Consider the following 16,152-nt stretch of genomic DNA (forward strand, 5'->3'; position numbering starts at 1 on the left):
AGGTGTAAATTGTTCTTTGACAGCGACATCACTTGATAAATATTCCTTACACAGTTGTTTGGAGCACATTTTTGTTAGACAGTTTGGAGGAGTCACATAGGAGTAGGAAATTCCTACAGGTATTGGAAATAACTGTGAGGAGTTATTTTAGGGAATTCATGATTGTTGAAAGATGATATTTAGAAGTTAATGTATCTCACATTTATATAAATCATTTAAAGAGAGTGTTCCACACCATAGTCATTTACAAACAGAAAACAACAGCAGGTCCAAGCACAAGCACATCGCTTGCTTCTCCTGAGACTCTGGCTCCCCGAGACTGGCGTGACGTGTGGCATCTGCAGGTTTTTTTTTTTTTTCCTTTTTTTTTCCTGTAATCTCCATGGCTGCTTGTGATTCCGAATCAGAACTGAGGAATACTGGATTAAATGTTTGGCCATATGGACAGCAGTACTCTCAGTGAGGCAGATGGTAGTTGAGAGCCGTATTCATTGCTGTCTGCTGAAAGAGGGCGTTATCCTGAAGCACCCAAGCCTGTGTGAGTGGAGAGACACTCGGCTGTTGTGCCGCGATCTGCGGAGCAAACTGTACTGGGAAGAAGCTGGCATTCTGGGTTTGAGCTGTGCTGTTTTCTCTTCCTGGTAGTTTATCTGTGGACATGAAGCCAGCAGTAGAAAAGACTTTATGTCATTAACACTGAGGTTGAGAAGCACAGCCCTGAATTTTCAGGTGGTAATGTGCATCTGAATGCCAGTGTAATGTCACAAATGACAGGACAGACAGGCTGTTGTCATCAGGGGTCATTTACCTCCCCATCTGTGTTGTCTTATGTCCTGCCTTACCCCCAACCTGCTATTTGTAGAAATATTAGTCTTGTTATTTTACTTTAAAGTTTTTTTCTCATTTATTTATTTATTGGTTCAGGGTCTTACATGTAGCACTTGCTGGCCTGCTGCTCATTGTACAGACCAGGCTGGCCTGGCACTGAGACCGATTGCCTGGCTCAGCCTAACGATGCTGGCATTGCAGGCATTGTTCACCACGGCTGCCTTGAAATGTCACATTTTTAACAGACTTTGTTTTCTTAGTGAACTAAGTGTGTAATGTAGTGTCCCCTTTTACATGTTCCCTTTCATTTATATTTCATAGCAGTATGGGATTGCAGTTATATTACAAAATAAAATGCTGAGCCTTTTCTAAAGTTCATCCTTTTCACGGAGACTTCAGTCAGCGTTCTTGGATCACATCGCAGTGGTTTGTAAGCTTGGTTACTGGAGAAGCAATCTCATGTTAAATCTGTAGGATTTCTGCCATTAACACTAGCTCTCGCTGATGTTTCCTGGTGCAGTCCTCCAGACGGCAGAGCAGAAGCCTCCACAAAGCTTCCAGAGCTGTGCTCAGTGGAAGTTTTCTGAGACAGTGTTAGTGGCCCCGAACATCTATGGACCTTGAATCCTAATTCTCCTGCTTCCGCCTCCCAAGTGCTAGGATTATAGGCATGAGCCTCCATACCAGTATGTGTGCAGTGCTTCTTACAAATGAAAGCCATGTGATGCTATTGACCTGTACTAGGGTGACAGGAGGCTGCAATTTGTCCTTAGAACCCTTTCTTGCTTTGGAAACAGACTATCTCTGTTTACCTTCAGGGAATATTATTTGACTAAATATATAATGCTGCAGGACTGGGGAAACTATACTCATTATCATATTCATTTTCAAACCTCATCAGTGGAGGATTTGTATTTTCAGAAACATCCAGGGTGTCAGAGTAATTCAGCTTTTGCTGTTTCCTATGCACTCTGACCTTCTGGTCTTCTGCCCAGCGCCGATGCTCACTGCCGTGGTGCTCAGGGTAATGCCATTTCCCTTGCCTCTGTCTTAATCGCTAGTAATTGAATGAATGCTCAGAGAAGTTATACTCCTTAAATCATTAATAGTTTACTAGCTGCATGCCAATCTTGCTCTTGATGCACTCTGTCTGAAATGGTGGTTATGTTACACGTGTTGGGTGTTGTCTTAACTCACTGTCTCAGTGACACCTTGCCCAAGAGCTGTGTGTGCCTTTCCTGCTCTTCACTGCTTCTTGGCTCCACCTTGCTGATATTACAATCCAAATCCCCAAAAATACTATAAGTAAAACAAAAGTAACCTAACAAATGATCGGAGGGTGTGGTAATCAGTTTTAATTGTTAGCTTGACCCAATATAAAATAATCTGGAAAGGGAGTCTCCATGAGGGCTGGTGTAGCCTGGCCTGTGGGGACACTGATCACGTGGACACCTGCCACCTGTTGGTAGCATCATTCCCTAGGCAGGGCATCCTGGATTGCCTGAGAGTGTGGACAGCAGCCCGAGCACTGGGGCGTAGGCACCCATCCATCACGCTTTGCTCTTCTCTGTGGGTATAATGTGACACCTGCTTCACGTCTGCCACCTGGACTTTACAGCAGCGATAGACTAGAACTGGGAAACGTGAGCCACATCCTTCCTGTTAAATTGTCGGATTGTTTTATCACAGGCACAGGAAAGGAGCCTAAGACAGAGGGTAAAATGAATGGGCTGGAAATGTCAATCCATGAAGATTTAATAGCTGTATTATATCCTAGCCTAGTCTAATCAGAAGTACAGTCTATACTTTTGTTTATCTGAAAAGTGAGCTAATATTAGACCAAAAAGATATGCCTGCGTGTAAACATGCTTCTTGTTTTGAAAAGCTCATTTAGTCATAAATATTTATTGAATATCTACTGTGTGGATGTTTTTTTCCTTTAGCTCTGGGAGTAAAGAGAAGAGCCTGCTATCTCCCTGTTACCAGAGACTGGCCTAATGATGCCCTAGCCCACAGACTAGAAGAGTTGTAAACAGAAGCTGTGGGTAGATCCCTGTGCTACACAGTTTTATGTCACCTTGACACAGCTGACATCTTCTGAGACGGGAAACATCAATGAAAATACCTCCATAAGACTGGGTTTGTAGGCAAGCCTGTAACGCATTTTCCTAATTAGTGATCCATGGGGTAGGGCCCAGCCCATTGTGGGTGATGTCATCCCTGGGCTGGTGGTCCTGAGTTCTATAAGAAAATAGGTTAAGCAAGCCATGGGGAGCAGGCTAGTAAGCAGCACCCCTCCATGGCCTCTGCATCAGCTCCTGCCTCCAGGTTCCTGTCCTGTATGATTTCTTGTCCTGACTTCCTTCTATGATGTGGAAGTATTAGCCAAACCCTATCCTCCTCAACTTGCTATTTGGTCATGGTGTTTCATTGAAGCAATAGAAGCTCTAAGACAATTCCAAATGAAGGAAATCAGGTAGTGGCTACAGAATTCAGTGTAGCTGTAGAATCAGTAAGCGGGAACAAGAACCATGTGGGCACAGTCATCGTTCGAGTGTGTTCTTCAGTGAGCTGGGATTTGCACAGATGATCATGCTTTGGTCTTTGCAAGCAGTGTTACTCACTCAATGCTTTGTCTTGGACAGTGTCTGTACCTAATGGTTGTATTGTTTTTATGTTTCTGTTACTGAACCTTAAGACCTCTGAGGATGAGGACTATAATTTGCCTGTTAAAGTTCTCAAATAAGAAAAATTAATTGAGTGGGTTACAGAGTATTGTTTCATGGTTTGCCATGTGTATACTCTCCAGGAACTGCAGTATGGGAAAGCAGAGGTAAATTTATGTTCTTCAGTACTGTTAACTCTTTATTAATTTAATTAGCCCATGATCTCAGAGTTGTAAGCAGTGGAGGAAAGAAGTTCGACTGGGAAAGAAACCAGTGGTTTTGGATAAGGAAGAGAGACTGCATGAGCTGGTCATCAGCCCTTGATGTGAGGCGGCGTGACTTGTGCACGAAAGGCTTTTTCTTCTGTGCGCAGGATCTAGGGAAGGACTCTCAATTCCGTTTTTCAAGTCAGTCAACTGCAGCGACATCGTCAGGGAAAAACAGAATGTTGGGCCTGCTTCTGTCCTGCTACCTCTGTCCTCCAACTATTCTGCACTTTAAAAACAGACTCAAGAGACACTACATCAGTAGATATGGTCATGTTTAAAGATGTTAAGTAGAAAATGTGCACTTGGCCATGTCCTGGCCTTCTCAGAGGAAGCCATGTAAGTTCTTCTGGTCATGCTGATGCCTTCACTAGCTAGCTTTCCATCTTTCCTGCGTTATCCAACTCCTGGGAGGACCTGTTGTTTCCTGGCTTACTAAAGGCTTCGCTGCTTCTCTCCTTCCTCTCCCAGGCATCCATTGTTCTTAGCTTCTGCTGGGTATCTTTGTGAATGTCAATAGCTACATCACAGCTAATTCTGTATTTCTTGCTCTATTAAGCATGTATAGCTTCCTTGTGCTTCCATGTGTCCCTGCATTTTCAAACGAGCATGTACCCACCATTCTTCCTGTTTTGATTTCCTCTTCCTTGTTTTTCAACTCCATTCATGCACATGTACTTACTATAGACTTCCTGTTTATAAAAGTTGAGAATGAGCAAACTATATTGTGACTTGTTTTTCTATTATTCATATCTTAGGGGACAGATTTTTTTATCAACACAGTTAATTTTGTTGAACCAGACATCTTTAAAATTAGAAACTCCAAATTCAAAATTTTCTTCAAATCTCTTCAAAATTGAATCCTGTTCTTTATACTGAAAAATAATTTTAAGATTTTTTGGGGGGGGTGTTTGTGTATGTGCACCCATATGTTGTATTAGTGGGGTAGCCACAATGGCCGGAAAGGGCATTGGATCCTGGTGCTGGGAAGTGAACTTGGGCCCTCGTTTAGAGTAGATATTGTTCTTAACCACTAAGCCATATGTCCAGTCCTGGTGATAAGTGTGGTTTCTTGTTTGTCTTGTTTTTGCTTTAGTTTATAATTTAATTGCAACATTTTCCCCTTTCTTCCCTCTGTCCCTCCTTCCATTCCTCCCTCCTTTCCTCCCTCTCACCCTCCCTCTCAACTCTTCCATATACTCCTCCCTGCTCTTCTTTAAACTTGTGGCTTCTTTTTTCATTAATCATTGATCATGTTTATGTATATGTATTTCTATATCTGTGTATGTACATATACATGTGTTCCTAAAAATAGCCTGTCCAGTCTGTATACTGTTACTTGTGTTATGTTGTCAGAACTGAGTGTTTGGCACTGGACAAACTATTCCTGTGCTCTTTCCCTGGGGACGTTATCTCTCCCATTCCCAGCTTTCTGCAGTTGCCTCTAGGGCTTTGTGTAGGGTTGAGGTCCGTGGACATCTCTTCATCCAGTGTGGCATGGTCATTGGTGTCATCCTTGTTCAGCTCATGTTGTTGTGTTGGTGAGACTTTGTGGTATAGCCTCCAAAATTCCTAGGAGATACAATCTCACAGCAAACTCTCTGATCCATGGACTCTTAAAATCCCTTTTGTGCAGTGTTCCCTCAGCCTTAGGTGCAGGTGGTCTTCGTGTGTTACAAAGAGCAGTTTCTTTGGTGGGGGTGAAGACTATGCTTAGGTGTGGGCATAAGAGCAAGTGTATATAAAGTGCTACGGATTATGCTGCTTTAGTAAATTAAGGTTGTAGATGCTCTTCCTAGCCACGCCTTCTCCAGTGTCAAGAGGGGTGTGTGTGTGTGTGTGTGTGTGTGCGCGCGTGCGTGCGTGCATGTGTGTATAATGTAGTATATGTATAAATGTTTATATTTGCATAACACTGTAGCACAATGCGTTTTGTGTACTAAATGTTCCATGTATCTCAGTTGGGAGCATAATGAACTTAGTTATCTTTAAATTCCCCCTTTATCCCTCCCTTCCACCCACCCAGTCATAGCAACAATGAAGTCATTAGACAGTGAACTTCAGGCTTATTTTGAAATGGATATGCAGTACAATAAGTAAAATACTTTGCTAGCTATGATTTATGTGGTTGGTGTATGTATGTGTGTATTCTCGTGGATGTGTGCATGCTGAGTGGGTATCATTAGACACTTAATGTTGACGTTGGCTGTCTTCCCCTATCATCTCCACTTTACTTATTAAGGTAAGGCCGTTTAGAACCCAGAACTCCCTGATTGCGTTATTTTGGGTAGCCACTTTGCTTCAAGGATGCCGTCTCTGCTTTCTGAGTTCCAGGATTATAGACAGCCACCACACATCTCCAGCCTCTGCATGGGTTCGGAGAGCCAGACTGGTCCTTGTACTTATCCTACAGCGTTTTATCCTGGACCCATCTCCCCAGCCCACCTGATCTTTGATTCTATCAATCAGTCCTTAGAACCCTCTGGGCTGTGAATGTGGATCAGCAGTAGCATGTAATTAAGACTCATTCCATACTTAGCAATATCCAAAAGTTAAGATTTCACTAGCTCTGATATTTGTTTCTGTTTATCCACCTTGTATACTACTTCCTTACTATTCCTCATTCATTTCTACTTTTATTGTATTTTGTATGTGTAATTCTGTATTTTCCCCTGTTGCATACACAGAGGATCTTTGTCAGATTGTTGCATGTTTCAGTTCTGGCATCCACAGCTCTTCTGCCAGATGAAGAAAGCTGGGCAAACTGTACAAGCAGTGACTGGCAGATGCTGGTCCTCCAGTAAAGTAATAGATTTGCCTCAGAGGCAAAGGTGACTACTTAGGTAGGCATCCTAGTTACTGATAGGCAAAGAGCAGAAAAACTGGAGGAAATCTGTATCCTTTTCAGCAGAATTACTGGAATTCGGAGTGACAATGCAAAATAACACTATGGAAAACATTTATCATTAGTCACCTTTGTTCCATAATTAACTAATATATCAGAGTACAGAATAATAAATGGATATTTCTCCATTTAACAAATATGGTAACAGAATCATTCAATGTATAGTTCTCTTGTTTTTAACTTGAATTTGAGATATTTTGTGCCTTCATCTGGTTGTGAATGGTAGAAATATTTTATCAAGTAGATGATTGTTAGAAAGTTGGGTTATTTTGTAGTAACAATGCATACATGCATAGTCACTGGTATGAATAGATGTGGATGTTTGTGGCTATGACTTGCTGTTTCATGGTTAGTGTGTTCTCAACTGATGTTTTGGTGTAATAATTTTGTAAAAAAATACATTGAGTTAAATAACATGAAGGCTATTATTTGATGAGTCCATGTGTATCTTAGTGCTTACTGCATTTCTGTACCCCAGACTGCATAGGTCTTTGTGCATTTGTGGATTGGGAAATTAAGAGATAGAATGACCAGTTCTTTGAAGGTCACAGTGAAGATGGTAGAGCTGGTATATAGACTGACTCGGAAGTAGAAATCTTAATTCTCACTGTGCCTCAGATGCCCTTGTGACACCCAAAGTGAATTAGCTAGCTAACCATTCTACCCACATACACATTTCTTCCTGCAGAGGGACTCACTATGTTTGCAGTAGAGTAAGAACTCTTACATACTACCAGGGTCAGCACTACTTGATCTGAATATTATGTTTATGCCGTGCTATATTCTGTGATCTATCTCTCTCTCCCTCTCCCCCTCTCCTCCTCTTCCCCTCTTCACCCCCCTCCTCTCTCTCTCTCTCTCTCTCTCTCTCTCTCTCTCTCTCTCACACACACACACACACACACACACACACACACACACACACCATATCCATTCTTTAAAGTTATTTAAGTTCTTTGTTAAATGTCAATAATGACTTACTATGATGTCTCCCTAACCATCCTCTGGCCATAGGGCCATGCTAGTAGTAACCCTTGAGACTGGCTACATCTGCATAGTACTGCTCTAGCCAAAGAGAAAGGAATGAAATCAGGAACTCTGGGAAGTATGACTTCTTAGACTAAGTACAAAGATGTACTAAGGCATAATGCTTATGGTTTGGTGGATGGTAAGAGTTGTTCTGTTTAGGCGACTGTATTAGGTTGTACAGGGCAGTTTTGTGTAGCACTGTGTATCTGTAAGCACAAGAATAAAAGCTTTCTTGACTTGAATGTGATTGACATCTGAACTTAAAAGATGTTTTCTATGTTAAACTACTAATCAACACCCAAGGTAAAGAGAATTTTCAAGTCCAGGAGGCTTCTTCTAAGACTGCCCCAATGAGGAAAGCTGCTTTTATAGTCTTTGCTCCTAGCAGTCACTTGTTTATTTTTAAATCTGTTTTTGTCTATTATATTATATATTCTTATAAAGCAGTTCTCCATACTATTGCATAACTTGTTAAAATCTGAATTGCAGAACATGTCTGTTTTAAAGAAAATCAAGAATGTATACTTTAAGAAGATTTCAGAAAACTATTGTTTACAATTTTCCATCTTGTCCCATCTGGTTAACATAACTGTCAATTAGAAAACAATAATAAGAATCTTTGGTGTTTATGTTACTGGAGATGGAAGCCCACAGTTTTATATAAAGTAGGCAAGTTTGTAAATGAGCTATATCCTTATCCTCTGGTTTTTGAAAATCAAAGTTCCAGCTGACCTCAGCCTTGCAATTACAGGTATGCACCACCACACTCAGCTCATAAGGCTGTATTCCTGTCTCACTGCTAGTATCTTTTAAAGTTCTTCAGAGACAAGGCTGCTCTACAAATCTTATAGTCAGATAGCTGCGGTTGTGTTTTGCTTCTAAAAAACAACGTTGAGCTCCAGTAACAGCCGAAGCTGAAGAAAATGTCTTTGACTGCTATCAAGAGATCTAGAGATTGGAGGGATGTATGGAAGAGTGGTAGAAGAGCATCTGGTTTCATGAGTGGGACCCTGAGGTTGATGTATAGCAAGAAAGGAAAAGTATACAAAATAGAATTTAACTTATGGTGCACTTGCTTTTGCATTGAGCAGAGCTTCACGGCATGCCTAATTAGAATGCAAAATGGTCTCTGCACCTCCACAGAAGGCTGGAGTGTATTAAAACACATCAAATGTTTTAAACTTGCCTTTTTACTTTGTATTATTCCTAACTACCAAAAATAGAATGGTGATGTGTTAAAATGACTGCATTCTGGTTTCAGGTTAATGAAAGTATAACGCATTCAACAGTACTTCACAGAAAATTCTGGAAGTGTGTGTGTTTGTTACGTTTTAATCTTTATTCAGTGTATCTAAGAGAATAGAGGTAGGGATATGACCTAGTAGAATATGTACTTAACATGTGCAAAATTGAGGTTCATCCCAAGCACTGGGAAACGGAAGGAGAAGTGAAGAGAGGACAGTGGAGACCATGGAGCCATGATGGCTGTTAGGGCTGTATTCTGCCAGTTTCTGGTATACACAGGTCTCACTTTCACTAACTTCTCTGCTTCCCTTTCCTTGTCTGTTTAAATGGGGAATAATAATATTTTTTTTCTGGATTATGACAGCTAAGTGAATTAATTTATATGACATTTACAATAATACCCAGCACAAAGTATATTAGTTAATGTATGCTGTACATATGCAAAGTTTTAATAGTTCCCTTCCACGCTGGTTGAAAAGCATAGTGTTATTCTCCTGCTGCACTGACAGCATGGCTATGTAGTTAGTTATTGGTTATATTTTTAGTTTAAAAATGACACTGTGGGATTGAAAAATGACAGAAGAAAGGGGATATTTCAAAGTGACAGTTGCCTGCTAGGGGAAAAATCAGTACTCTGAAGATCAACTACCATCTTTCCACTTGTTACTTTGAGAGGAACAGAATAGTTTGGGTCAAAGTAAAGTTATATTAATGAAGTTTATATTATCTTGTTTTGTTTATTACTGATTTTAATGCTTTATGTTTTTTTTTCTAGAGAGAGCAGTTTTCCTATTTGTTTTAAAACTATATTCTTTATCCCAGCACTCGGGAGGCAGAGGCAGGCGGATCTCTGTGAGTTCTAGGCCAGCCTGATCTACAAGAGCTAGTGCCAGGACAGGCTCCAAAGCTACAGAGAAACCTTGTCTCGAAAAATCTAAAAAAAAAAAAAAGAAAAAAGAAAAAAAAAGACTTGTGATTATATAAAAGAAAATTAAAGCCCTGGTTATCTCAGCCTCATTAAGTACTCTGGATTAAACATTACATCATAATGTTTCTTAGTTAGATAATCAGAAAGTTTCTTTAAAACATATACATGCTAAAAACTCCTTAATGGCCCCGATGGCAGCTTTGGTCGTCCAGGAGTGGAGTGTTATTGCCAACACGACAGTGGGGCGGCAGTAATTCAACTCCAGTTCTTGATTAATGAGGTTAGTGACTTGTGTTTATTCCTCCTACGTCGAGCTGAAATTAGAACATGTCTGGTTTTTCAGATTGCTTACATATACTCAGATTTAAATATTTGAACAAAAATGTAATTTCTTGTGAGTCAGAGGCAGTCATTATTCATATTAAGGTGTTACCACAGATAGTCACCCAATATGTTTTCTTGGAATAATGTTGCAAGTAAACTGTGTGGGTAGGTATTTTTGATTCCTGATGGTATATTTTAATTATTATTTCAAGGACTTTGAAAGTTACATAACATCAAAAAGTTCATATTGAGATAGTGTTAAGTACAGAGTACATTATAGGTAAGAGAATGACCTCTAACCCAGCGCTTCAGAACATATCCCGGGAAGCAGTTTCTAATCAAAAGTGTGTTGTGTTGCTTATTGGTTTTGCTTCTGAAAACGAAGTGTTAAAGGAGCTAGGGAAAATACCATTTTACAATATAGGAGACGACTTACAAGGAGACTGCTTGAGAAAGGCTCCACTTTCTTTAAATTTGAGGATAGTCTAAAGACATTTTTTGGCTCCAGATGCTTAGGGTCTATGGAATAAGTCCCAAAATACGTATGAAAGATGGGCCAGCAAGATGGCTCAGTTGACAAAGGTATTTTAATAAGTTTAGACAGGTTACTAAGTCAACCCCTTAATCAACATATTGCTCTTCCTTTTTATGTATCGCTGTCTTCTCTGAGGCTTTAATGGAAATGCACAAGCAGAGGTCCTTGCTCTGAAAATTCTGATTTGTGGGACCTGAGCAAGACCGAGCCATTTGTGTGGCTCTCGGGCCACTCACTGTCTTACCCATGAGTGATAGTATAAACTAACAGGGCGTTTTAACGTGACCAGTTAATCAGGGGGTTCGATTGTTCGGGGCTAAATAGTGTCATTATTTTGTTGCTATAATCTAAATAAAGGACTTCCATTTGTGTTTGATGTACATAGATAAAATAAGATTCCTTTATTTTATATTTTGTTTTTAGTAAAGCAAGTATTTATACTAATGACCAGATGACTTGCAGTCTGATAACTAATAATTTTAGAGATTTTAACCCTCACACCAGATCCTAGGATACTTTGGATTATAAGGTGTTAAATCACCATAGAAGTTAAAAAATTAATATGTGTATGTGTGTGTGTGTGTGTGTGTGTGTGTATGTGTGTAACAACATACTTTTCTAAATCTGCTGGTGAGAATTTGGATGAGACAAATATTTTTATAACTGCAAAAGGGCTTCATACTGAAGCTATTTTGGCAGCTCTTTGGAAACACGGTTGTGACATTGTTCCAGATAAAATCCATTGTTGTATATAAGATACACTCTGTTTTCAAGGGAGCCCTCGTGAGTGCCTTGGCTGATGACACCTTACACTTGTGGAATTTACGTCAGAAAAGGCCTGCCATACTACATTCCCTCAAATTTTGCAGAGAAAGGTAAGAATTCTCTGTTTACATACAAATAGGATATCTGCTATTCTGTTGTGATGCACTCTTTTGAGCTATGTTCTCTTGGGGTTGTGTGTGTTACACTCAGTGTAGACCATAAGAAGAAATTTCTGTGTCACAGGATACACAATGACAGCAGAGTTCTTCCTTTCCAAAGAGAATGGTACAAGTTGTCCCTTCTTCATAGTAGTTACAGTATAGGCATAGAGGTGAGAAATATCTCTTAGTAGCCCCTTTCTTCTTGTTAATGAAGAAAGGGCATTGCATACAGGCTTTCTTAACCTGTTTCACCTAACTACATACCAGCATCTTTATCTTTTCCTTATTGTTATCTTATACCAGCATCTTTACACCTCTCCTGGTCATTTTCCCTCTCATAATGTGTTCAGTGAATCTTCGTCACTTCCATAGCATTCCCAGCATTCACAGCATTTCAGACTCTTGTTCGTGTTGCTGGATCGTCTTGTGTGTTATGATGTATGTACATGTGCACATATGTAAATATAGCTAAAAGATAAATTTCTAGAAATAAAATGCTATGAAAAGTCTCTCATAAGATTTGTGAACTTTAGACATTGAATGAAGAAATCTTCATCCCAGTTTTATTAAATACTGTCCTCCAAATGTTTTCATACAACTCTTAAGTTTTCTTTGTTATGCTTCATCTTTGATTCATACGGAACGTACTTTTGGCATGAAATATTCATAGTATATAATCTCCACAGTTTATGGGACTATTTTTAGATGTGTGTATGTGAGTGTGTGTGTATGTGTGTACGTTGTGTATATTAATAGTTGGCATTAAAGATAAAATCACTTCTTTTCTCCAAGGATTAGCATATGGTGCCATTTTGATGAGTGTTGTATTTGCCGGTCAGGTTGTATGTACAGATCAGTCTTTAACTCTGGGCTTCTGCCTTCCACACTAGGGCAAGGCAAGCTAAAGTGACCTCTGAAAATACAGCATCTCATAGTGCCACCAATCTGAGGGCATAGCTACGTTAAATGTGAGTGGGCGGGAATACAAAGCAGACCTAGTGAGAGGTCAGTAACTGCTGCTGTTAAACCTGACTGGGAAGATAAAACACATAAGTTACATCAGTTCAGTCATGCTTGCTTTAGAAGGGCAGAAGTGAAAAGAAGTTAGTAGCGAAGTCTATGGGGGAAAATAAGTAAAAAAGTCAAGATTCAGTTGTTTTCTTTCTCTTGAGAATCAGTCTAACCTCTTGACTTCTACACAGAGTTCTTTGATCTGTTTGCCAGTGGGATCTCAGGGGAAGTTCTGTGTCAGTTTCCATGTCAAGAATATCTGTCAGATGGACATTTGGTCCTAGTACTTACCCTGTCATCAGTGCGTGCTCCTGTGGAGCTGGAGATCTAGCAGGATGCTTGTCACACTCATCATTTGGCAATGTTGAGAGACAACTTTCACTGTTACAGGTAGAGGAGGAGGTGAGATCTACTATCTCTGCTACAGTGCAGAAGATGGTACCGACAACAAAGAACCATATGGTCCAAGTATCAGACGCATCAACATCAAGAAACCTTGAATTGTTGCAAGTCAAAATGATGATATTTGGTCAGTGTAGTGATAGAGAAATTCTTGTTGGCTACTATTCATTAGAGAGAGCTTACCAGGAACAAGAATTCCAACAGAAGGATGTCTCTGCTGCCTCATTTGTCAGTGGCATGCCGATGTCACTGGGCAGAAAAACATGGCAGTATGTTGTCCAGTCTCACTAATAAGTTCACTGTGGGAAACCTGTTAAATACTCTTAATGAAATAACTGAACATTAAGGGAACCAGTGTTAGGAACTGATGATAATCAAATATGGGTTGTTTGCATAGTACTATTTTTAAGGATATTGTTACAGTTTTGATATGGTTTTCTTGTGGTAATGTAGGAGGCCCTTCTGTCTATGTGTTGCTTTTTTTTTTTGGCTAATGGATAAAGAAACTGTCTTGGCTTGTGATAGGGCAGAAGAACAGGGCTCGGTGGGGAAAACTAAACTGAATGATGTGAGAAAGAAGGGTGGAGGCCTGGAGGGATGGCTCAGCCGTTAAAGGCTAGGCTCACAACCAAAAATATAAGAAGGGTGGAGTCAGGGAGAAGCCATGGAGCCCCTGCCAGAGACAGATGTGCTGAAACTTTGCTGGTAGGCCACGACCTCGTGGTGATGCACAGATTAATGGAGATGGGTTAAATTAAAATGTAGGAGTTAGCCAATAAGAAGCTAGAGCTAATGGACCAAGCAGTGATTTCATTAATACAGTTTTGTGTGATTACTTCAGGGCTAAGCAGTCGAGAAGAAACAAGTGGCTCTCTCCCTGCTTGTCCTGTCCCGTCCTAAAATGTTGTCCCCCAGTTACAGGCCCTGTTTTGTGGTGTTATGAAAATTTGGAGGTGGACCTAGTGGAAATAAGTATGTCATTAGGTGTGGGGTCTTTAATATATTATCCTTCATCCCTTCCTGTTGCTTGCTCTGATTCCCGTTCCACACAAAGTGGCGAACTTCCTCTGTCACGTGCTCCTTCAGCCATCATGTTTGCCCAAGCTCATGGGGCCAGCCTTCTGTGAACTGAGCCTGTGAAACTGGGAGCCCAAATGAATCCTTCCTGCCTTGATTTGTTTTAATCAGGTACTTTGGTCAAAGCAATGAAAGGTAACTAATACAGAGTCTCTATGAAAATGTGGTAGACATTGATGGGGAGTTACAAGCCAGTCTAAAATGTGTTGGCAGATAAAAGGTCCCTTCGTGAGAAATACACAAGACGGGCATTTTACAGTAAACAAAGCCTGGTGTTTGTTGTCTACCCCTCCCCCATCCTTGACTTAGCACTATTATATAAGGCATAGCTTGGCACTTTGCACTGTGGTGTTCATGGATGTAAAATTGATAAAAGAAGCAAATTGATGGAGTTCCCAAATCTAGATCTGTAGAGGATTGCCCACACAGCTCACAGAGCAAGGTGAAGCCTGCTCAAAGTTCAGATGCCCGAAGTGTTTATGAGAGCAGCAGTATACAAGAAACTGGGGCAGGACTAAATGCATCCTTAGAAAGAGATTCCCTGTGATGACTGCCAACAGTTGGACTGATAGAACCTTGCTAGCAATGGGCCCTGGTCTTCACATACAGACCTTGTTCTGGTACTGTGTCTTCACGTGGCTGCTGGTGAGAGGTAGTGGACCAGGATTCCAGTTTTCCTCAGCATTGGCTCTCGACAAGGAGGGCAGAATAAAGGGTTTGCCGGAGCTGTGGGGCTGCCCACTGCAGCAGCACTGGCTCCACCTGACTGCTTTGGCTTTCAGAAATTCTATGGTGCTCTGAAGATTTTTATCAAAGTAGCTTTCCCAAACTAGGAAGAGGCAAAAGGGGCCAAAATCTGCAATGCTTTGGCTATTCTTCCATCTTTCATTTGTAGGAATCTGTTCTTCTTTGCTTAATATAAGTGCTCTATATTTGGTACTTATATTCTACATTAAACAGGATATATTGTCTGCATTATGCTGTAGTAACAAGTACTCTTAAATTCTCAGTGATTTGCTTCAATAACTTATTTTGCTTCTGTGTGCATCCTTTGTGGGCTTGTTGAAAACACTATTCCTCATTGCCCTCTTTACCCCAGAATCTCTGAGGAACAGTCAGACTTTAAATATTGTCAGTTACTGAAGCTAAAGGGAAAGAGAGCACACTAAAACCACTGACATAAAAAAAAAACTGTCAATAAATGGCGCCAACATGGACAACTACATCCATATAAAACCTGAGGGAGTTTGGGAAGTAATTCTAGACACAAAGGAACAGAGTTAAGCACAGCTTCTTGGTAGCAGCATTTTCTCAGGTGGGCTCTGTTTGTAGAGGCTAGTATGTCTTGTTTACGAGAGGCTTCCTGACTCAGCTTTACCTGCAAAAACCTTGCAGCTCTTTTAAGAGGCCCTGCCACCAAACACTTTAATGGTGTTTATGAATAGCTGACAGTAGGCTTATTGTGATAGCAGGGACCTTGAAACTCCACAGAGTTGTGGCCATAAACATGGCTCCTGCCAGTACCTCTACCATGAAGCTAGATTCTTAGAAAGCTAAGGAATGCGGTGGGTCTAGCCATGAAAGCTGCGGCTTTAATCCTAACCATGTCATTTAGCAAATTAAGGACTCACAGGATCAGAAAAAGAGAGAAATACAGTAATGATAGATTCAGAGAAAAAAACCTCTATACAGTTTACAGTGTGTTTAAAAATATATGTAGGCTTGGGAGAGAAAAGAAAAAGGATAAAGTCCTTAACAAGGAAGAAATGGGGTGGTTGGGTGTGGTAGCACACACCTTTAATCCCAGCACTTGGGAGGCAGAGGCAGGAGGATCTCTGTGAGTTCAAGGTCAGCCAAAGATACACAGAGAAACCCTGTCTCAAAGAAACAAAAATTAAAAATAAAAGAAATAGAGTTTATAACAAAATCACATAAAGATGGAAAATACACAGAGAGTCTGAATACTGTATGTTATTGTGTTGTCTTTGAATTGTTTGATGGCTGAGGAAG

The 16,152-nt window shown here is 40.5% G+C and overlaps 1 protein-coding gene across 5 annotated transcripts in view; it reads left to right on the forward strand.

The window, feature by feature from the left end:
- Stxbp5 (syntaxin binding protein 5) overlaps positions 1-16,152 on the forward strand; it is a 137,576-nt gene that overhangs the window by 21,840 nt on the left and 99,584 nt on the right. For all 5 annotated transcript variants that reach the window (XM_041680450.1, XM_041680449.1, XM_041680451.1 and 2 more), the window contains exons 3-4: positions 10,066-10,147; positions 11,501-11,601. In XM_041680450.1, the coding sequence (XP_041536384.1) occupies positions 10,066-10,147; positions 11,501-11,601 (183 nt within the window). The remainder of the gene's footprint in view (positions 1-10,065; positions 10,148-11,500; positions 11,602-16,152) is intronic.

This window comes from Microtus oregoni, unplaced genomic scaffold (assembly GCF_018167655.1).
Source record: "Microtus oregoni isolate MIOR12 unplaced genomic scaffold, Mior012 000033F_ref0000390, whole genome shotgun sequence".
Lineage (NCBI taxonomy): Eukaryota > Metazoa > Chordata > Mammalia > Rodentia > Cricetidae > Microtus > Microtus oregoni.